Below are 23,033 nucleotides of genomic sequence, written 5' to 3' on the forward strand. Positions count from 1 at the left end.
AGCTGATTCTCCCAGTACCCCCTATCCATAGGAGTATCAGGGAATGATGGAGCTAAGATGGGATTTGGTGAGCCTGGACAAGATCTCTCTTCCCATTCTGCTATTTTGAAATGCCATTTGGGTGACCAATGACTTTTTTTTTTCTTCTTTCCCCCACATTGTGCAACTTGTAGAAACAAGCTTAGGTATGCAGCAGAAAAAGCCATTGGCATGGGTTTCTGGGGAAATGAAGCCTTGGGCTGTGAAGAGGGCCTGGGGTATGTGGAGGAGTGAGGCAGGAGGTGAGGTTGGTCCCAGCTGCTGGCCTGGAGCCCACTGGGATACCAGAGCAGGCTGGGGAGGTGATGCTGGAGCGGGCTGGGGAAGGAGTGCTGGAGCGGGTGGGACAGGGGCTGCTGGAGAGGGCAGGACAGGGCATGCTGTAGTGGGCAGGATGGGGGCTGCTGGAGAGGGTAGGACAGGAGCTACTGGAGAGGGGAGGACAGAGGATGCTGGAACAGACAAGACAGGTGATGCTGGAGCAGGCAGGACAGGGGATGCTGGAGCAGACAAGACAGGTGATGCTGGAGCAGACAAGACAGGTGATGCTGGAGAGGGTAGGACAGGGGATGCTGGAGCAGGCAGGACAGGGGATGCTGGAGCAGGCAGGACAGGGGATATCGGAGCGGGCAGGACAGGGGATGCTGGAGCAGGCAGGACAGGGGATGCTGGAGTGGGCGGGACAGGGGATGCTGGAGCAGGCAGGACAGGTGATGCTGGAGCAGGCACGACAGGTGATGCTGGAGCAGGCAGGACAGGGGATGCTGGAGCAGGCAGGACAGGGGATGCTGGAGCAGACAAGACAGGTGATGCTGGAGCAGGCAGGACAGGGGATGCTGGAACAGGCAGGACAGAGGATGCTGGAGCGGGCGGGACAGGGGATATTGGAGCGGGCAGGACAGGGGATGCTGGAGCAGGCAGGACAGGGGATGCTGGAGCAGGCAGGACAGGGGATGCTGGAGCAGGCACGACAGGTGATGCTGGAGCAGGCAGGACAGGGGATGCTGGAGCAGACAAGACAGGTGATGCTGGAGCAGGCAGGACAGGGGATGCTGGAACAGGCAGGACAGAGGATGCTGGAGCGGGTGGGACAGGGGATATTGGAGCGGGCAGGACAGGGGATGCTGGAGCAGGCAGGACAGGGGATGCTGGAGCAGGCAGGACAGGGGATGCTGCAGTCGGCACGATCGGAGATGCTGGTCCCCACCGTGTGCGTGCTCAGGACTGGCCTGGACGTCAGCGGGGAGGGGAGGGGGAGCCCGGGCCGGCTCCGGCGCCGTTGCTGAGGCAGCAGGAGCCGCGGCAGCATCCCCGAGAGCCGGGCTGGCAAACTCCTCCTCCCTCCCGCTCTCATCCCCGCTCTCCCCGCTTCCTTTGCAAAGATGGCAACCGAGGGGCTGCAGGAGAACGAGACGCTGGCATCGCTGAAGAGCGAGGCCGAGAGCCTGAAGGGCAAGCTGGAGGAGGAGCGGGCCAAGCTGCACGACGTGGAGCGTGAGTGGGGCCGGGCGCGGGCGGCGGGGCGGCCGCAGGGCCGGGAGCGCGGCCGGGCCTGCCCGGAGCGGGGCCGGAGCGGGGAGCGCTGCCCCGGGCCGGACAGCGCCGTGCCCCGGGCCGGACACTGCCCTGCCGTGCCCGTGGCTGCCCGTGCGGGGCAGGGGCCGTGGGGCCGGGCACGGCCCCGCAGCATCCCCGGCGCTCCGGCCCGGCCCGGCCCGGCGGGGCCGCGCTGCCTCCGGCAGGGCTGGGAGCCGGGCGGGGACCCTGAAATACCCTCGGTACAGCTCGGGATTCGCCCGCAGCGTTTGGATGTAGTGTCAAGAGCCAGGATGAACCCCAGCCATGTGGAAGTTGATGGGAATTTGCTTTAATGAGGCCGGGATTTCACCAGAGGTGTGCAAGGGCTTAAAAAGGAGCATTGTTTCCAAAAACAGCTCCTCTGCCCCCCTTCCCCCGGGGAAACAAGTAGCAGGGATGCAGTGCTGATTCAGAGGTGCGGGTGAGTCAGTGCTGGAGCTGTCAATGTGTAACTCACCGATATCAGCTGCAGCTTCAGGATGCAGGGATAACCTAACAGGAATGCGATGGACCGTCCTCAGCCCGGCCCTCCCCCTGTGCCCTTCCCCATTCAGAAAAAAGAAGCTCACCCTATGTTAATGGAGCTTTTCAAATAAGTATTCACAAGTTCTGAGATATAAAATATCCTTATATTATCATTATTTCATTTTATATTTGCAATGATACATTGTGTGGTTTTTTTGTTTGTTTTGTTTTGTTTTTCCTTTTGGTGGTGGGGTTTTTTTAGGAAAACATATAAGTTACTGTTTCTGTCTGAAATCATGTAGCTCACTCTATTAGTAAAATTAGTGGGTCATTACAACTTTTCTTTCGTGTGTTTTGATGCCTTAAGCAGGGAGAAGGAATCTGAGCTTTTATCCAGTGACTTAGTTCTTAGCGTTTTGCAGGATGAGGGACTGGAAAACACTTTTGATTTCCAGAATGGGAAGGATTACAACAAAAAATATATATTCTGGAATAAATAGAGCATTTTCTTGTCTAAGTTAGACAAGCATGTTATATGAATGTCCTGTTAATCGGAATTGTTAAACAGAGATGTCCTCATTACAGAAACATTACCATAAATCACCATATTCCTGCAGTATCATTTCTGTATCAGAAATGTCAGGGTCTTAGTTTAACAGACCTCTAAACCATACTCTTAAATCCATTTTTGCTCACAAAGTTTTACCTATGACTGCAGTGATACTGTAACTGTGTGTGCCATCGATAGTCATGGGATATTCTTTGTCATATGTAAAATCTTTACATTTCCATTGGAAAGCTGTGTTTGCAAAGCCATTGCAGCATTTGTAGGGCAAAAGTGTTATGCTGCTGTAGAACAATGCTCCCTTATGATATAAAATATCATTGATTCTGTATCAGTGATTTTTAACACTTAAATTATTCCCAAGTGCTATTTCTGCAGAGTTTGTAAGTTTCAGAATAAGGCATCGTTTTTGGTTTTTGCTTGGTTGATTGGTTTGGGGTTTGTTTGGGGTTTTTTTTGGTTTTTTTTTGTTTTTCCCTAATCTAAAATGGTATCCTTTGCTTTTTTTTTTTTTTTTTTTGCTCGTATCATGATGTTCCCCTCTGTTTCCCAAAACAAACAGCTGGTTGAAATAGGATTGCCCTTATTTGTTCAATAGAGTCAGAACAGCAGCTCTCAAAAATGTTTATAGAAAAAGGAAATGCCAAACATACATTTGATTTGCAGTCTCATAATTTTAAGGAGTCAATTCAGGAGCTTAAAATTTTAGGTGTAGTAGAAGCTTGTTCTGTTTGTGCGATCCATGAATTTTTAAGGCCAGAGAGACCATTAGACCCAACACAGAAAAGATCAAAGACCCAAGAGTATCTGCATCAATGCCATGCCTCCTGTTCAGGCCAAACAATATTTTTAAGAAAAATAGACAGTTTTATCTGGACCTCTGTAAAACTACTCAAGCTATTTACTGGCTTTAGCTAATCTGCTTGTCTGAGTGCATGATTTTCGACTATCTTTGAACAATGTTGGTGAATGCTTAAAAATAACTATCTGACTCTCAAACCTGTGCTAGGAGCAGGATTATTATGGCTGTGGTTGGAGATAAGTGTCCTCAGAGAATCAGTGAGGCTAAACCAGACAATTTCACAGAGTCTCAGCTGCGTCGACATAATGGAAACAGTTTGTCCATTGTCTGTGAAACATTTGTTTTTTCAGATATGTTCTGGACACAGGCATCTTTCCAGCTGCCATAATAACCTCCTGTCCTGTGTTTTCATGTCTTTTGATTGGATCATTTGTCAGGTGTCTATGGGCAGTAGTAAGGGGAATGTATCTTCTCCTCAGTGGGTTTATACGGTACTTTCTCAGAAACTTGCTTCTGACTTATGGACAAATTGTGAGGAATGGTGGACTGCTCTTGTCCACCGGCTCAGGGAGACTGGTTGAGCAGAGATTTCAGCTGAGAGCATTATTTTGGCACAGCCTGTGGGGCTGGTGGCTTTGAAAGACAACTCTTGAAAAGCTAATCCACTAGAAATCAGTCTCTGCCTTGGGCAGAAATTGCTTCACTGACCCTGTGCCAGGAAATGATCTGTAAGTTTGGGATGCCTGCTCTCTCACTGTCACAGCCCTTCCCAGCCCGTGAGCTTTCTTGCAGCCCCAGAAAAGTGGTGAAGGGTGAAGTAGCAAGGCAGCTCCAAAGCACCACCTGCCATGGGGGATGTGGAGCTCAGTCTCCAGCAGGGCAGTGAAAAGCCCCAGATTCCTCTTCCAGCTCATTAAAGTATGTGAGCTTCTCCATTTATTTCAGAGGTTTGAGTCAAGCATTGTCTCCACAGCCAACAGCAGCTGGTTCATCTTAGGTTTTGGTGTGGACAACCACACAACACGGGAAGTGCTGGATCCTATCAGCTCTTCTCTAGACAGAGTAATTTTTAATTCTGGTGCCAAGTCTCCAGCCTCAGCATCTCTACTCTGCTGTGGGACTTGAAGTCTCTGTGTGAAGAGCTGCCCCTGGGTGCTGAGATACATCATGGCCCTACTCAGCTCCACATTGGATGAACATGCTGGAGCAGAGCATATAGGTTTCCTCAGATGACACTTTCTCCCAGACATTTACAGGTGACCCCAGCTTGAGGTGTCAGGGTTATATGAGAGACCTTTAATTGTGTCAGCTGCATGAATTTTATGTCAAAGTCAGTTTGCACAAATAGAAATGTAATTTTGGCGGATTTTTAAGAATAGCAGCTGCAAGTGCTGCTATTAAAAATGATACACAAGAACTGACTTCTTCACTAGAAGTGCTCAGGAAAGCTGCTTGCCTGCCCTCTGTTTCCCTCTTTTGTAGAAGGGACATCCCATGAAGTCCTTGATGTCCACAGTTGTTGAAAAGTTGGGTAGTGCACTCTTACGGCAAATGTCCAGCTTCCTGCTGACTCAGAGCTGTGTCCTGGCCACCAGAAAGGATGGCACAGCAGTCACCAGTGCCAGTGGCCAGTACCTGTATCCCACTGCAGCACCACAGTGCTGACAGCCAACTGCAGCTGGGAGTCTCACTTCCAGAAGAACTGTTTGTCCACTTTCAGGCCTGAGGATTTCCCACTAAAGGGGGGCAAAGGGGTAATCTGTTTTCCAGTTATACTTGGATGGGATGGTCTGCAAGAGCTTCTGCTGCTGCATCCCTGGAATTCAACCCTGAGTGAATTTATCCTTGTCTTCATCTGGTAAATATGTTCCTATGCTGCCCACCCTGGTGCTAGCCACCTGCCAGCTCTGAAGCAGAGCTCATTGGCTTGCACCATGGACTCAAACTTCATGGATTAATCCCTCCAGGGGCATTACTCAGAAACAGATATTTGCCAGGGCAGAGCTTTGATGAAGGGCTCTCTAACCATCAGCTGTTTGCAGTTCATCAGGTGGCAGAGCGTGTGGAGGCGCTGGGACAGTTTGTGATGAAGACCAGGAGGACCCTGAAGGGCCATGGAAACAAAGTTCTCTGTATGGACTGGTGCAAAGACAAGAGAAGAATTGTGAGCTCTTCCCAGGTATGCTGTTGGGCAGATGTTTTTCAAAGGTGCTGTTGAGCACTGTAGAAATTTTCTGGCTGTGCTGTTTGCCACTCTTAGCACATGATACCTGGGATTATTGTAAATGTTTTCAAGATGTCCTGAAAGAAGTTCATTGGGAGTGTATTTGTTCAGAGAGTGTAAATCTAACCTTTTAATCATTGGTACACTTCTTGTAGCTAATACCCTAAATATTGTCCCGTCATACAGTGATTTTCCCATATTCCCTCCTACAGTCTTTCTAAAGATAGAGTCATGTGAGGCTACATTCTATTTCCTTTTTCTTTACAGATTAAATATTTAGCAAAATTTTCAGGTTATGTGTTCAGAGAAAATAATCAGGAAAAGAGAAGAAATGTTGATTCTTTTAGAGATTTCTATGCAGAGAAATTTCTTCTTCAAGCTATATGATTGATGTGACCTTGAAAGCCTCAGACATCCTGCCAAAATTACTGCATTTAGTTGGGCATTTTGAGAAAAAGTCCTAACACCTGCTCAAGACCAGTCTCATAAGCTGGAGGAGGTAATGAGATAATTACTTTCTAGATCCCCTGGTTCGTCCTGAGCCCAGTATGGCAGTGAGTGAGCTTGTTGCATCCCACAGCTGTTCACTGACCTATGTGAAATCTGTCAGGGGTCTCACTTAAGGGATAAAAATAGGCAATCTGCATTGCAAGCCACCTTCACTTACTGTGAGTTTTTACCATTCATGGTGATCTCAACATAGAGAATAATTTACATGTTTAATGCCACATTTTTTAAAGTGGTTAAAATGTTAGTGTGTAGATCAGAAAACTGAACAGACAGGTTGAAATACATTTTTGACTCTCATTTTAAGAACTGTGTAAGTCCAGGTACAGTTGTTGCTCAGTAATAAACATTTCACTTTCATGATAGAGGGAAGATAACGATATTATGTTCATAAGGCAAAGTAGCTGGCGAGAGTGTAGCTGGTGTACACCAAGTTATTGTGCTGCTCTCTGTACAAGGTTCTATGATGGCTATTTAGCTGGTTGTATAATGGATAGTTGAAGGTTAAGTAAATGTAGTCACAAGTAAAGGGCATACCAGGATCAGACTGGAAAGGGAAGATGAATAAACAGTGCAATACCATAAACAGTCAAGTGAGGCAAGTGAGGGCTTACAGGTGGCAGGTTCCTGAGGAGGTGGCCCTGTCCATGGCAGGTGCCGTAGGTGAAAGGAGTACTCATGAAGCCATTAAGAGGGAAGAGAAATACACTGAAAAATAAATTGGCCTTTTAATCAAACATGAGTTGTTTCAGTAAGGAGGAGATACACTTCACTCATGGTAGATACAACAGTACTACTGAGAAGTGTCTCCTTGCTGCTTCAGTGTGACCACTGTGCTGTTGTTAAGATGGAGACAAAAGGACATAACAGACTGGGGAGAGGAAATGAACAGCAGAGTGTTCTCCAAGATGGGAAGCAGGCTTGCAGCCCTGTCTCTGGAAGGCCTCAGTTTCTCTTTCTCTGTGCTTTCATTTAGGATGGGAAGGTGATCGTGTGGGATTCCTTCACTACCAACAAAGTAAGTGAAACTTCAGCAGAATTTTGTGCCTAGGGCAAATGACAGTTGGGATGAGGTGATGTGTTCACAGGTGTCACTGGAGGCAGTGGGGTAATGGGATAAAATGCAGATTTCCACTAGCACTCCAAAAGATGGAGCCCAGGGCAAGTCACATCCCTTGACCTGTTTCTGAGCAATGTCCCTGTCAGGGCACTGGGGTTTGTCATGGTCTCCAGTGGGAGGCTCTGATCCAACCTCTTTGCTCACAAGGGAGGCAAAGCCCAGTCAGCAAAACAGGAACTTTTCCTGGGCAGCCCTGTACCAGGTGCTGTGTGTGATCACTGGGGATTGATCCTTCACGTGTGGTGTTCACTGTGAATGGTGCCACTAATCCTCCAAGCCCTGCCTGGGCTGCCTCATGGCACCCTGCACCACACAGATGAGGAAAAACTATTTATTTTTTACTCACTTTTAAATGTGCAGCAGTGAGGACCTTTCACAGCACAGGATGACACAATAAAACATACTCTGTGATCAGTTTGGGGCTCATAAATAAGGTGTAAAGTGTCAGAGAAGGACTGGCCATCCTCCTGCTGCTCTGCTGCCTTCTGCAGTCAGGGTTGTTGACTAACATGTGAGTTATGATTGGGGGAAACATCTATACCTTGCAGTGAACCTAAGGATGTCCCACAGAAATACTGCACTTCCTAGTGGCACGGTTTTCCTTGCACGGATCAGAGCAGCAGTGAGGTCCCAGTGTAACGGGGTGCTGTGTTTCAGGAACACGCGGTGACGATGCCGTGTACCTGGGTGATGGCGTGTGCGTATGCCCCATCTGGATGTGCCATTGCTTGTGGGTAAGTTCCCAGCTCCCACAGCAGCTTACAGAGCAGCTGGATTTGTTGCAGTGTCCTGGTGGCTTCAGAAGCTGACAGAAGTTTGCGTGCTGTGATGGTGGGTGGAAGGTCTACATTCGGTGCCACTGATTCTATTTCCATAATGGCTCGTACATATTATCTCCACTGACTTCAGTGCAATAACATTTGTTGTGTAAGCATGGAAAATAATCCTCTTTCAGCATTTATATCATGGGTTAGGAATTCTGCATGCATGCAACTTCCCTTTTCTAGTGTGGTTGTGTATGTTGGATATATTTTCTAAGGGAAAGAGGTTTTAATTGTGTTCTTACTTTGCACTCATTTTTTAATGACATAGAGGTTCATCATTAATGATTAGCAGTCTGTGAATAGATCTTGCTAAGATGGGATGGGGAGAAGTAACCTCACCCTTGATAATCTTCTACAAGTTTTCTGAGGGCTCAGGTTTGGAAAAAAAATAAGTTTCTATAGGGAAAAAAACAAAAGAGATGTAATGTTGGCAAAACATCTTGTATGAAGGGACTGGGTGGATCAGACAGACAAAGCAAGCTTGAGGCGAGAGAAAAGAACAAAAGGTGACTTCAGTGTGCAGCTTGCAAATCTAGAAAGCAGACTGAGACAGAGAAGCAGGCTCTGTAATTGTGTGTGGAAAGAGACTGGAAAGTGTGTTTTTGACTAGAACCTGAAGAATGGCAAGCAAGGTCTGTTTTTACACTTGTAGCAAAGACAGGGAGTGCATGTATTCATTGCACCTAATTCTGTTTTTCTGTTACGCTGTCAGTTAAGTGCCATGCACATAATGTAAGGCACAGAACCAGCAACCGGTGGTGTGCCAGGATCCCAGGGACCAGGACAGGGCTGATCTACCACGGCTCTAGGAAAGGATCAGATATAAGTCCTACCCTTTAGAAATGAGTCCTGGGTCTGACACAGCTTAACTGGTACAACTGTCCAGGAGTGGAACAGCAGCTACAGAGGTCAGTGCTTCTGTTGCCTTTTTTCCAAACTCTTCAAAGAGTTTTGTCTTCACACCCACTACTTGCTATGCTGCCTTTTCTATAGGAGCTAGGTCACATTTGTTAAAGTAGGTGTATCATGATGCTGAAATACTGATCTTTGCAATGACAGATGTCAGCAGAAAAATGGCAGTTTGGCTGTGTGTGAAACATTAACCCTGAGGTGGCTGCTGTCACCTCCCAGTTTATACTTTCGTGAGGTTTCATTCAGTGCCATTTATAAACTCGATAAGGGTGAAAAATACTGAGGCGCAGCTGTTCAAGTTCTGTAAAGCAGCCAGGCTGGTGAGGCAGCTGGGGCTTCCCTGCACGGGGAGATCCCACACAGCACAATACAGGGAAGTCGGTACTTGTAAGGGTTTGGCAGCACAGCACTGACAGGTGGTGTCCTTATCACCACTCGCCTTTTGTCGTTGCAGTTTTAACCAGTTTTGCTCTCTCTGTTACTGCTATTATTACTCTCTTCAGTGGCCTGGACAACAAGTGTTCTGTGTACCCTCTGACATTTGAAAAAAATGAAAATATGGCTGCAAAGAAGAAATCTGTTGCAATGCACACGAACTACTTGTCTGCCTGCAGCTTCACTAACTCAGACATGCAGGTAAATGCGTTCCCTACCCGCTGCTCACCATCACTTAACACGAGCTGCACTTGGGTTCAGTGCACGTGTCCTTGCTCCTGGGGCACCCAGGGCCGTGTCCTACCCTCACAGGGGGCCTGAAGGTGCTCCAAAAGCTGCTGTAAGAAAACGCTTGTCAACAGCCCATGGCCAAACTGTCCCTGCAAAGGCCTGTGGCTTCTGCAGAGGGAGCTCGCTGGTACCTGTATGTTCTCTGCTCCGCAGTTTGTGCTTTTAGGAGCCCAGACTATTGCAAACAGTTAAAAGCACAGTTCAGCCAGGACTGGGTTGGGTCCTGTGGCAGCTGATGGTGACTGTGTTGTTTGCCTGCTTTGTCCCAGACATCCGGCAAAATTTGCTTTTGCTTTCGTTCAAAGTATTTTTTATTTGTACCAAGTGATACAGTGGAGCTTAAAGATGGCCCCACAGGGCTATAGTTGTTGTCTGTTCATGCAGTGCTGTGTTCCCTCGAGGGAAAGGACTGATGCTGTTCCCATCTCTCAGGCAGTGGGGTGGAGCACAGAGGCCACAATAGGAGGTGATAGCAAAGCCAGGAACTGAATGCAGAACTTCTGAGACCAAGCCAGCCTTCCTCTCTATTGAATATCTCAAAGATCTCTTTCTCTAGGAACACAGAAGATGATGAAAGGAGCCAGGATAATCCCCTTGTCCTCTCTGGTTTCTGAATTTAATTAAAGTTCTTCTCGGTGCAGCTCTGCAGCAAAATAAGTGGCAGAATGGAGCATTTTTATAGCTCTCAATGTCAATAGAGCTGCTGGAAAGGGAATACCATGTCCCCTTCTTCCAGATATTTGGAGCTCTTCTGAAGGAAATATCAGCTCTCATTGCTTCTATTTCAGGACATGTGAAGCCAAGAGCATGTTGTTGTTTGTCGCTCTCTGGTTTCTGTAATGACTCTGAGGTGCTAATTTAAGTCCATTGCCATGGAAACAAGTGGTGGAGGTACCCAGCACTCAGGCTTGCTTAGCCCTGACCTTCCTGTGCAGGAGCTGTGTGGAATTAGAGCAGTCTAAATTAAGTGGAATGTTTTCGATGAGATACAAACCCAGTTTTCTCTTTTCTTGCCTATATCTAAATGCTTCGAGATCAAATCCTATGACAGGAAAAAATAGCAGTTTATTTTTCATAATAAAAAGGAAAGAAAAGTTGGGTCTTTTTTTTTTCCATATTAAATACAGCAAACTGCAATGATTTTGAAGGTCATGTGTTACTATTGTTAAGTCATATTACAATGGATTAAGATGCTTTATATTTAGTGAGTCAGAATTTTTTCTGAAGTCTTTAAAAAGAAGTTTTCTTGTGATTGCTAGGCTTATAAGTGATGATTTATGGTACTGCATGTTATTATTCAAATAAATACAAGCAACAGGTTGGCCAAGCTTCTCTTAGGACACTGTTATGTAGCAGATCCTAGAGAATCCCAAATTTCTTATCTTTTTTCATTTACATAAAGGCCTCAGAATTAAAACTATTCAGAATCAAAACTGTTCAGTAACTCTGAGGGTGCACAGTACAACAAGTACATTGTACAGGAGCTTTTCCATCTGTGTGCAGAGCAGCTCTCCTCTCCCCATTTGCACCAGGAGGGATGTGGTGCCATCCTGACGCAGCTCTAGCATGAGGTGGAGGTGTCCCCCAGCCCAGTGTCCCCACAGCTCCCACTGCTAGGTGCTGCCAGGGCTGCAGCTCTGCCTGACTGTTGTCTTAAACTGCAGCTCAGTTTTCCCACAGAGGTGTAGAAGGCTGAGTAGGAGTTTAGGGTTCAGTGTGCTCATGGGCTTTGGGCAGTGCAATGGAAAGAGAGGAGATCTGGGAGTGGCTCATTGTGGGTTAGAGTCATTCCCAGGCTGTGTGGGTGCTGAAAACAGGGGGCCCCACTCTTGCTTCTCATTAGGTTCTCACGTGGGCCCTGAGCTGCAGGGCTGGGTGACCCATGCACCTTGTTCTCAAGTGTCCCAAACCAGTCCTGCTTGAGAGAGCCTCCCCTACCTCAATGAGCAGAGAGCCAGGGAGCCTCACTTCCTAAATTAGGTGTCTGCAGCTCTGCGGTGTGATAATGCTCCCCACGTGACAATGCTCCATGTGTATAAATAGCAACAGTTAATGGGGATCTCAAGTGTTTTGCATAGGGCAGGCAGCCATGCTCCCAAGTGTGGCAGGGCTGAGGAGCAACCTTGAAGCTGAGTCCATAACATTTCTCTTTAAGCATTAGCTGGGGCTCTGGATTGCCAACAGACCCTTCCCTTACATCTTTAGCCACTTCTATTCCCTTCATATTCCCTTACACACTGTTACAAGAGCAAATCCTCAGAGCTGAAAGTCTTCATTCCTCAGCCAATTACAAATATTCTCCAGAACAGGGAAGTTCATTGATCCAGGCTCAAAAGCTGGCCGGGAAGACAAGTCAGGACTTTCTTCTGCTATTACCATCTGAGAGCATTAGCATCTCTCTGCTGCAGGATTCGGAACAGTCTGTTCTGCAGCTTTGCAGACCTCTGTTTACGGGAAGAATTTTTGGAGCATCTGTCAAACGTGTTCAGTGTTTAACCTTTATGCGACTCTGTGAATGGTTTCGTGAATGTGTGCTCATTTTCTTCTTGAAGAGAATTTTGTTTTTAACTTGCAACTACCCACTGGGATCACTTGAGTTTCCTCACCAGCCATGAGGAAAACCCGTGTACAAACCCGTGTACTGAGAGCCCTCTTACATTCACCCTTGCTTCCTTCCACACCAGTGCACAGGGACTCTTTCAACCTACAGAATTTGTGGTTGCATAACAGTTTCGGGTGCCAAGGGGAAATTTTGAACAATTGAGCATCATCAGGATTTAGCCACAATAACAAGCTCTGATCACATGTGCTTTCTACAAGTACTGTAGCAGATGGGAAGCTGTGAGCTATGTTCGGTCAGTCTATGTTCCAGCCCTTTCACACACAAATGGTTTAGGACAAGTGGGAGCTGATGAACTTATCAAACAACTGTCTAGACAGACTTACTTCCCTTTCAGAAAATCCATGTCTTAAGCCAAAATTAATTTGGTTTAACTTGACTATTTCAAGCAGAAAGAAAAGGAAAAAAAAAAAAAAGGAGGGTTTAACAGGTATACTTATCTCCAAGAGTTCATCCATTTACCTGGGTTGAATTCCAGCAGCCTAAATATGGATAGAGTGAAATACATGGGCAGACAGGAATACCAGTATTGTTCTGCCTCCTTTTTAGAGACTATGAAAATGCCAGCAGATCCTTACTGCTGTCAGTTGTGCAAACCCCACCACCACATTATTGAAACATGGTATAAGTATAGTGGTGTCCATACAGCTCTCCTTTCCACTTACCTTTATTCCTTAAAAATAAAACTCATAAGCTTACTTAGGTTCACATTGGGCTTATGGCTTTGATTTATTGCATAGTATTTCATTAAATTCAAGCTGTCCTTTGGTGTAGGATGTCAGTTGTTTCTTTGTGACCTGAAGGTCATCTGCTGTTCTTGTATTATGAGTCTTTTTCCCACATCCTATAGATCCTGACAGCGAGTGGAGATGGAACTTGTGCTCTATGGGATGTTGAGAGTGGGCAACTTCTACAGAGTTTCCATGGTCATGGAGCTGATGTCCTGTGCCTGGACCTGGCCCCCTCTGAAACAGGAAATACTTTTGTCTCTGGGGTAAGCAGGAGCATCCTCTCATAATATAAAACTAAGGAATATGGAAGTGAAAAGGCAGCCAAGTAGGAGGCTCACAATGTGAGAGAGTGCTGGGGTATGTGTTGGATGCCCCAGTGCAATCCACTCATTGCAAGCACATTTTCCAAGCTGGAGCAAATTAAACCCCTGACTGTGGGGTCAAACCCACCCAGCCAGTCTGACTGCAGTTCTGCTTACTTAGCAAGTTCCACCCCACATCAAAGCAATCCAGCTCGAGATCAAAACAATGCCTCTGCCAGGAAGGGGAAGGCTCAGAGTTAGAGCATTGGACTCCTACCACAGTGGAGGTGTGACTCCCCATGGTTGGGAACCTGGAACAGCAGAGGATTCCCCACACTTTGCTCCTTCCCTGTGCCCAGCTCTCTGGAGCCAGATGGGGTGTGACAGGCATCAGGTTGTGCTCAGGGCATCAAAGTGGGGTTGCAAATAGCAGGCGTGTCACTGTGTCCCGAGAGTCAAGGGGCAGCTTGGACACTGGCTAACCCCTCGTGCAAGTTGGAGCAGGGCGATGAGATGAGGTGAGGTGTGGCCACATCTTCAGCTGTTGCCGGGTCCTCTTTGCCTTCCAGTGGTACCAGAGGCATTTAAAGCCCCTTCATCAGTCAAACACTCTGCTCCCTGTCCTGGCACAGAGGAGCACACAAACCTCACTGGGGCTGGAGGACAAGACTGGTCTGGGAAAGTACCCAGGGCATCTTCCAAATCATGTCCTGCTGCTGAAGGATCACTGTTCCTAGGCAGCTGAGCCATTGGCACCCAGCCTGGCAGTGAGGCAGACCAGGCATAAAGGTGAGTGGGATGGGGCTCCACTCCTTTTCAAGGTGATCTTAATCCTTCCCACATTAGAAGGTGAATGTGCAGATGAGACCTGGCAGGAGCTGAGAGGCCAGTTGCTACCAGTAACTTTGCTGAAGGTACCAGTAACTTTGCTGGTTTCTGAGCTCCACCAGCACTGGCCCATGGTTGATCCTGTATTTGATGATGGAAATGGCCCTGTGCCAGAGGGTGCCAACCATAGGTTAGGGGTGCTTGGGGTCACGGTCTTATCCGTACACAATAAACTTGGACCTCTTCTGTTATGGCTCTTTTTATCAAATTTGGCTGGCACATCAGGAGCAGAGCCCAGCACACTGGTCCAGTTTGCCTGCTGGTAGCACAGCTGCTCTGAAGCGTGACTGAAAGCTAATTCCATCCAAGCGCATTACTTCTCTCGGGTTTTCCTGTCACTGAGCCTGCTTCCCAGAAAGGATAGATTCATTCTCCCTGGGAACAGCTCAGCTTATTATAGGGCAAGGAATCGCAAGCAGCTCTGGTACTGCTAAGAGAATATGTCACACTTTTGTTGATAAAGCAGCTTGGGCATGTCTGTGCTTACAGGCATTCGCTTAATTCTTCACATGCAAAACACCACTGTGGTGAAGACCTGTCTTCCATCGTGTCAGTGCAGGTACAGGCAGAACAGTGTGAAGGTATGGTGGCATAGAGAGATTCCCTGAATACTGTGCCTCTGTGGTACAGTAACCCTGAGCTGGAATAAGCAATGTCAGTATAGCAGCACGTAGGCTGGGTGCTGTTACATTTAACGACTTAAATGAAAATTCCAGCCCTCCTGGGTAAGCTCAGGGCCATGCCCTCGGCTGTTGTGCTCAGTGCCCTCTGAGCAAGGCTCCTCAGCAGAGTTGGGTATCACTCAGGGGGCCATCTCTCCACAGGTGGTGGCTGGTTTCTCCTTCAAAACCTTAGGAGTCAAAGCACCAGCTTCTCAGATTGGTCTTGCCCCAAACTCCCAGAGGGGTCAGTAAGAACAGTGCACATGGAAGCAATATGAAGGACTGGGCTTGGGCTATGGTGGGGTTTGAGAGGGAAATATGCTGGGTCCAAAATATTCTCTATCCTGTTTGATTTCCCCGGTGCAGAACCCACAAACTGATGCCAAGGAGCATTACATCTTTCAAATAACGACATCTTTACTAAAAACACTAGGATTTAATTTTAACAACAGAATATTTTAAAAAGAGGGAGAGATGTAAATTGTGAAGGGACTGTTTAATTTAATTAGCTATCATATTTGATTAAAATAAATAACATGTGGCACGGTCTGGTGGGCAGGGCGCTCTGGCTCAGCAGAAGCAGCAACCACCTGGCCTGCCCTGTTCTTCCCACACAGCCTCAGAGAGGCTGAGCCCCTGCAGCTCAGCCTGCCTGCTCCTCAGCAGGGGCAAGTTTATTAAAATCTCTCATCACTCTTCAAAGCAAAGTTCATGTTCTTTTTCCTGTCACTACAACTGTGACAGCAGTGAGACATTGCAGCTGAGAGCGTGGCCCTAGGGGTATGAGATAGTTCTTGCCCCAAGGACAGAGTAGACTACGTGGGCCAGCCCCTTGCCCAAAGAATTCAGGGTGCTGAGCACTGAGTGTTAAACGATCCTTTCAGAGCACAGCTTGGAAGGGCAGGTTTTAGCTTGAGGATAAGATGAAGTGCTGCTATGCTGTTTTTCTCATCCCAACCACACTATCAAGCATGTGGGTGCAGAGCCCTGACAGGGGTTCACCCTGGTATGAGGCTCGGCAAGAAACCCTCTGGATGCACTGATTTAGTTTTCTCTTTCACCACATGAAAATAATTAGTTATAAAACGTTAAATGCCAGGTATTGTTTTTTTATATTGATCATGTTAAATGGTCAGGGAACAATCAGGTCGGTTGTGCAGCTCTGTGGCATGGTGGGGCTGGAGACAGAGGCAGGGCAGCAGCACAAGCAGAGCAGGGCTGTGAGTGCAGGGCAGCTCCAGCCTTCATGAGGAACTCTGATCCCACCTGCAACTGCACAGCTGAGGGTACCACTGCAGCCACTTCTGGGGCTGCTTGGCTGGTTAAGTCCTCTCAGAACTGTGATGATCAGAGCCTTTGAATGTAGTGGGCTTGATGACAAATATCAGGCACATGAGGGATGAATGTCACCATTTGCACAATTGCAATGATTTTCTTTTTTTTCTTACTAGGGATGTGACAAGAAAGCCATGGTTTGGGACATGCGGTCTGGTCAGTGTGTCCAGTCATTTGAAACCCACGATTCAGATATCAACAGTGTCAGGTCAGTGTGTTTCTGGGAGAGGACACGTTTGCAGTGTTGAGCAATGTGCTAATTCTATTTCTGAAATCTGACCTCATCCAAGTAATGTAATGTGTTCTGGTCTTCTTTTACTTGTGCACAGATATTATCCAAGTGGAGATGCTTTTGCCTCTGGTTCAGACGATGCCACGGTATGTTAATTCAGCAACCTAATTTAGGAAAATTCTGTTGCTTCCCAAGTCAGATTTTCCTAAAAGACTAGGTCACATCCACAGAGGACTTTTAGTGACTATACTGGGCCTATGACACCAAATTTGCAGAAATACTAATCATGTAAGATAAGATATTTAATACCATATATAATGTTCTAGGGAAAAATCATGTAACACTGTAGATCACTTCAGTAAACTTCTCTACAAGAGGTACTGTCCAAATACTCATTTTAGATTCTCTGTGTCTGAAGTTTCATGACTAAAATTAGTTGTCTTACTGGAAGACATTTGGCTTCACATAGCTGTTGGTCACAGCATGGGAGGAACCAGCTGAAATGCTGCAGCTTGTGTCAGGAGAAGTAACACGTCCCAGAAAGTAGAGGGGCCATGGGCTCAGGGCAGAGCAGGGCAGATGTGGGTAGCTGGCCTCTGCAGCCCCAGGGTGGCCCTGGCCACAGACATCTCTGTGGGCCCTGACTCACTGCCGGCACTCTTCACTGCAGTGAGTCACTGCATCCAGGTCATCCGAGATCAAACATGGCCCTTCACGGACCTTATCTATGAGCAATCTGCTAGGAGGGGCTCAGAATGCATTGACAGGTAAATTTGATCAGCACAATGGATACAAAATGCCGTTTGCCTCCTGGTGCCCTCTGCCCCTGGGTGATGCTCAGGGCTGATGGCTCTCCCTGCAGCTGGTATGTCCCCTGGGGAACCAGGCTCTGCCTCACCACAGCCCTACAGGGCCTGAGCTGGCAGTTAAGTGTAGCATGAGAGCAGATGATGGGGAGGCACCTGGCACCTTATTTCTTCTGTTTATTCAAACATCACACTGAGTCACCTGAAAGACTTTATCTAAAGTACTCTGCCCTCAGAGCATGTTTCGAGTCTGCTCCAATGCTAGCTAAACTCGACAGAAGCATTCCTTTTGTCTTCATTGGATGTGGAGACATTCCAAGGCTCTTTGGAGAGAGTGAACCCTGATTTTATGTTTTAAAAGCTGCGATTAGAAGTTAATACCTCTAGCCCGGTGGTGACCCCAGTGGCTTTCTGCACACTTGGATGCAGTACTGTGAGCTCTTGAGATGCTGAGGGAGTGATACAGAGAAATTGTCCATCATTAAATTCCAGTGAAAACACTCTCTTTTAACACTCAGTGTCACAGGTTCTTAATATTTCTTTTTTCTTTCTTAACCATTCTTGACACCCCTGACTCAAGCAGGAGAATGGGAAATTCCATCTCTGTACTTTTGACAGAGCTTTTGGTAGTTTCCATCCACCTAATTCTTTAAATGAAGAGTTTTGTTTTTGCAGTGTTACAGAGTGGTATCCTTGACCTGATTTATATACTTGGGGATTCTGAAGAACAGATAATCCTGACTGGAAGTAATCCATAAAAGCGTGCTCAGATGACAGTGTTGTCATCTGCAGTGACCCCAGTTCCCTGTCAGGACAGTCTGATGAAATTATTCATCTGTGTAGAGCACTGGGAGACCTGGACTGCACATACCTGTCAGCTTCCCACTGCCCTGCAAATCAAACAGCCCCTTCTTTATGTGCAGACTTGAATACCAGCAATTTTTCAATAGTAAAGTCTTAATATTAGCAATCCCATCTGGCCAGTGTTTGCTTAAGCTTAATTTATTGAGGAGGGGTTTCAGTTCACATACTTTCAAAAGTGTATTTTCATTTCAGGGTTAACAGACTGCCTTTCTGCGTGGAAGTGAAGTCTGATACATGATTTCCATGTCAAACAAGCCAAATTTTGCTGGCAAATGATAAAAACAGGAAGTATAGGTTGTTAGAGGTGATTTGGAATTTTCCATGAGAAATGAAAACCAGAGATCTGCATTAAAATGTATTATTTCACTTGAATTATTTTCACGTAGGTTTTCAAACAGAGAGGCCTCACAGAAGGGCAGGGACTGTTTGCTCGCCTGGCTTACTCAGAGCCAGGACTACCACCTAGGCTCCTCTGTGCCACATGGTCCGTGTTCTCAACAGTGATTAGAGATTGGATCCTATCTCCCAGACTCCAGCTGTGGCTAAACTGCTGTTTAAGAGATTGTCTCCACATGCACCTCCCCAGCAGCAGGACGCCCTGATAAGTACAAAACCACACCGGGCAAAGCAGAAGGGTGTGGGGATTCCAGTGGGTAGTGTGGCCCCAAGCCCACCACTCATGTCTTTCCAGGACAGGCAGGAGGCTTAGAGAAGTGGCTTGAAAAAGAAAGTTCTTCCGGCAGTGTATAGAAAACAGCCTTGTGTTGCTTAGATCCCTGTTAGAGGATCCCAGTTACAGCAGCCAGAAGCAGAAGGAAAGGAGGAAGCAGAAAGAAGCAGAAGGAAAGAAGCCAAGCAGCCGCTTCCTGTGATGTCTGTTAGCCTGCACTTCCCACTCCCATTTTTTCCAAATATTTTAGCCAGTGCTTCCAGCATTTACTGAGGCATGTGTGTTGGTTTTGTTTTAATCCTAGTGTCGTTTATATGACCTTCGTGCAGACAGAGAAGTAGCAATTTATTCCAAGGAGAGCATCATTTTTGGAGCATCAAGTGTGGACTTCTCTCTCAGTGGTGAGACTTGAACTTTGGAGGTTATCTTAGTGTTGAGATTTGAGGAGAACGGTAAAATGTTTCTGTTTAATTTGATAAAATGTTCATTCTTAAAAGTTTTCAAAAGTAATAAGTACCAAAAGAAACATTCAATGCATGGAAACTTTTTTTTTTTTTTTTCCTTTGTAAAAATAATTACTCTTTAAATAACCTAGCTGGCTTTTGCTTCGTTGTAGTGATGAAAAGTATTTTCCTGGCCCTGCTGAAGGCAGGAAATATTTTGCCATTAACTACAGCTGGGCTAGAGTTTCACAATAATAATGAAAAACATTTCAAAGGCAACATGAAATGTAGCTAACTATTAAGTGCAGTTACATAAATAGTTTTTAAAAGGAAAACAAATGATTAATAGTAAAAGTATATCACTTTTATCAAGGTTATGAAGAAAGAGACATTACCACTTTTCACTACAGATCCTGAGACTGTAGTGAAAGCTCGAGTCTTGTCTCTCCTGTCCCAGGACAAATGCAGAGCTCCCCAGTCAACCAGGGTGGGGGTGAGTGGGTGGTGAGTGAACTGCTCTTCTCCTGGAACTGAGGCAAACGTCTCTGTCATGGTCACAAGCACCACAGCTTGTCCCGCTGGCGGTGAATCACTTACCAAACTGTCTGTTAATCATTCAAGCATTTGTATTCAACTTCTTGTTAAGGTCTGTGTAAGGTATTATTACCCTGCAATAGCTGTTAAAGTGCTCTTCATTCTGTCACGATTCAAGTTATTCCAATCTCTAATGACCGAACACATTTTATGTAATTTAACTAAAGTTTACAGTGTTTTTAACTAGTCAGCTGCAGTTGCAGCAGCATTTAGCATGGCCAGCTCAGCGGCGGGCAGGGCTGACCCGCGGGAGCGCAGCTGGCCTGAGGGATGCAGCGGTCACAGCGGGGGCGATCAGTGTCCTGATCAGACTCCTGCTGCAGTCAAGGCATCTTCAGCCCTCACTGCGAAATCTCCTTCTCTCCGCAGGTCGGCTGCTGTTCGCAGGCTATAACGATTACACCATCAATGTCTGGGATGTGCTGAAGGGGTCCCGTGTGTCCATTCTGTTCGGACACGAAAACCGTGTCAGCACCTTGCGGGTCTCTCCCGACGGCACCGCCTTCTGCTCGGGCTCCTGGGACCACACTCTCCGAGTAAGTGCTGGCAGAACCTGCTTCAAGTGCTTCTGTCTTCAATTGTTGAATAAAAGGGTGAGGAGGAGGGAGAACTGCCCTAGAGGAACTAAGGAGGGTATAAAACAGTGTAAAACGTGAACAGCGAAGCCAAATAAAAATCCCCCACGAAGTGCTAGCAGAACTGCTAAGTTTGAGCTTGTTGGGTTACATGATATCATTGCTGCTGATACTCTGTACCGCTACGGCGATCGCCTTACCAATATTAATTTGTGGTTTGTTAGGAGAGTCAGTGTCAGAAAGGAGTGTTCAGCTCTCTCTCTTTCTCCAGATCTGGGCGTAACCTGAGATCCCGTATGCAGAATCACATGAAGACTGAAACCCTGGACTACAAAAACTGCATAGAGAAGCCATTCCTCAAAATCAAATACTCACTACAGTCCAAAAGAGTGACACTCGACCCACAGATTAACACAACTAGGTAGAAAATGTAGTCTGCTTGATCACACAGCAAACGTCAACTTGTAGGAAAACAAAATGTTTTAATTTTTTTTGAAACTATATTCTTTTATTAGAATTAGTTTCATTATTTATAAAGGGACTTTTCTCCAAAGTCACCTGTATCATAGAATTGAGTATTTCAGTGCACATTATGTATTTATTTGCATGAATTTAGTTCCTTTTTAAAGTAAAAGAAAAAAGTCCTGATTTTATCAGGATATAGCGAAAGGCTTTGGAAACATTCCGTAGTAGCATAATGAATTTTGGTATTGAAAAATGGAACGAGAAACAATTCTGATACTTTATGGTGGTGTTATGGATGACTGAACCTTGGTGGTAAGTAGAGGAGCAAAGGACCTACTGTGAAGGTACTGGCTGCTGTCATAAAAATGTATTTTTTGTACAGAAAAGAAATCCCTTCAATCCCTGTTTTTTCCTACTGTCTTTTTAGATAGAAATAAGTATTTCATCTCTGTTACCTGAATATAAAGAATCTAAATATATACATACTGATAAAGAGCAAAGAGGAGGGATATAAACATGATTTACATAATCATGAGGTAATACTTAACCAGTAGTTTCTTAGAAATTTTTAATTGTATCACTTGGTGAGTGAATTTTCTTTTACTTAAAGAAATACTACATGCTAAGCACTGAGGGATACTACACGCTAAGCATTAAGCACCATTATACTGATGGTCAAATCTTTTCCAAGTCAGTCATAGTCATTCTATGACCATGATTGTTCTTTGCATTTTGAGCAGTTTATACAACTTGGGCAAGGCAATGTAGCTTAAATGTATATTAAAGCAGCATATGCCCATCTTAAGGTCCTTCTGCAATGTCAGAGCAGTTGTAAGTTCATGCAAATACAGGTCAAATCATACAGTCTTTACTCTCACAGTCATCTCCCACTGCCATGGACATGGTTTTGTCATAGTTGGACTTGAGAGTGAATACAGTGAGCTGTTGAAAATCTGCTGTGAGCCACAGTCCTGCCAGTGTTTGATACTGTGCTGACCAGAGCACATGAGTCCATCTGATCCAGGAGTCACTGCTTTTCAGGAGAGCAGGACAGCTGGCCACATGGCTGGCAGCACCCAGCCCTCTGTGTGAGCATGGGAATGCCATATGGACTGGCAGGACCACCCCACATAGAAGTGATGCGCTAGAATCAAGATTTAATCGGATAAAGATGAGATACAATTAATGATAGAACCATTGTGAGATTATATCTGCATTCATACATTGAAAAATATTGGGACTAGAGTGTGTCAGCTCTGCTCATACCAACAGGTAATGAGTTTTACCTGAGCACAGGCACATGGGGAGCAGAGAGCTGGAGTAATGCTGGGGGCTTGCACAGGCTGGCCTTTGAAATGCAGGTGGTGAGGTACAGCTCTGAATAGATCATATATACGATTTATATTTAGATTGGAACAAAAGAAAACAAGCTTATTGAAATAACCTGTTTACAAGCTCACTGGTCACTGGAGTTGATTGATAACATCCTCATTCTATTTGCAAGTGGATTTTTTTTACAATTATATAAAAATCATATTAGAACTAAAGTCTCCTCATCCATGAAAACATTAGGTTCTGTGAATCCATAACCAGTTAACCTAAGCCACTGATATTTATACCAGCCTTCCATCCCTAATGGAATAGGTCAGCTGTTTTCACTTGGAAAAGTCAACTCTGATGCTTTGCAATATTTGTGGCAAACTATCCCTGCAACAAACTGAATGCACTATGGAAATGTCATATAGAACTCACTGTGCAATACTGAGTCAATACACTGTACACATTTGATCAAAAGATTAATATTAATGTTTAGATAGTATTTATTGGCGAGATGTTTGTTTCAAACATAATACATTGTGTTGATACCTATGAACAGCCTAAATACAATAAATTGTATTTTACATATTGAGAACATGTATGTAGTAGTTCTTCCCACTGCTTGGGTATTTGTAATGGCAGCTATTTGGTTTTTTGCTTTTTTTTGCCATTCATTTTTTGCACCACACAGTTTCTAAAATGATTTCTCCTGCAAAAATCTCAGGTAAAATCCAGATCTACCAGAAGATTTCTTCTGGAATATCTTC

General features: G+C 45.8%; 1 protein-coding gene across 1 annotated transcript; it reads left to right on the forward strand.

Annotated features, from left to right (window-relative positions):
- Window positions 1-1,285: 1,285 nt before the first annotated feature.
- GNB5 (G protein subunit beta 5) lies at window positions 1,286-22,863 on the forward strand. The gene is made up of 11 exons (XM_040076926.2): window positions 1,286-1,533; window positions 5,492-5,628; window positions 7,157-7,198; window positions 7,958-8,034; window positions 9,540-9,672; window positions 13,233-13,376; window positions 16,417-16,508; window positions 16,630-16,678; window positions 19,177-19,273; window positions 20,279-20,445; window positions 20,756-22,863. The coding sequence occupies exons 1-11, from the start codon at window positions 1,422-1,424 to the stop codon at window positions 20,765-20,767; spliced, it is 1,062 nt and encodes a 353-aa protein (XP_039932860.1). The 5' UTR covers window positions 1,286-1,421; the 3' UTR covers window positions 20,768-22,863.
- The last annotated feature ends 170 nt before the right edge of the window (window positions 22,864-23,033 follow it).

The sequence above is a fragment of the Hirundo rustica genome, chromosome 13, assembly GCF_015227805.2.
Source record: "Hirundo rustica isolate bHirRus1 chromosome 13, bHirRus1.pri.v3, whole genome shotgun sequence".
Lineage (NCBI taxonomy): Eukaryota > Metazoa > Chordata > Aves > Passeriformes > Hirundinidae > Hirundo > Hirundo rustica.

What these genes read in the sequence shown, in the direction of transcription:
- GNB5 (XM_040076926.2), top strand. Translation starts at nt 1,422, where the DNA reads ATGGCAACCGAGGGGCTGCAGGAGAACGAGACGCTGGCATCGCTGAAG. An exon ending in ATTCCTTCACTACCAACAAA is followed by an intron (nt 7,199 to 7,957) that starts GTAAGTGAAACT and finishes GCTGTGTTTCAG; the next exon opens with GAACACGCGGTGACGATGCC. An exon ending in TCACTAACTCAGACATGCAG is followed by an intron (nt 9,673 to 13,232) that starts GTAAATGCGTTC and finishes CACATCCTATAG; the next exon opens with ATCCTGACAGCGAGTGGAGA.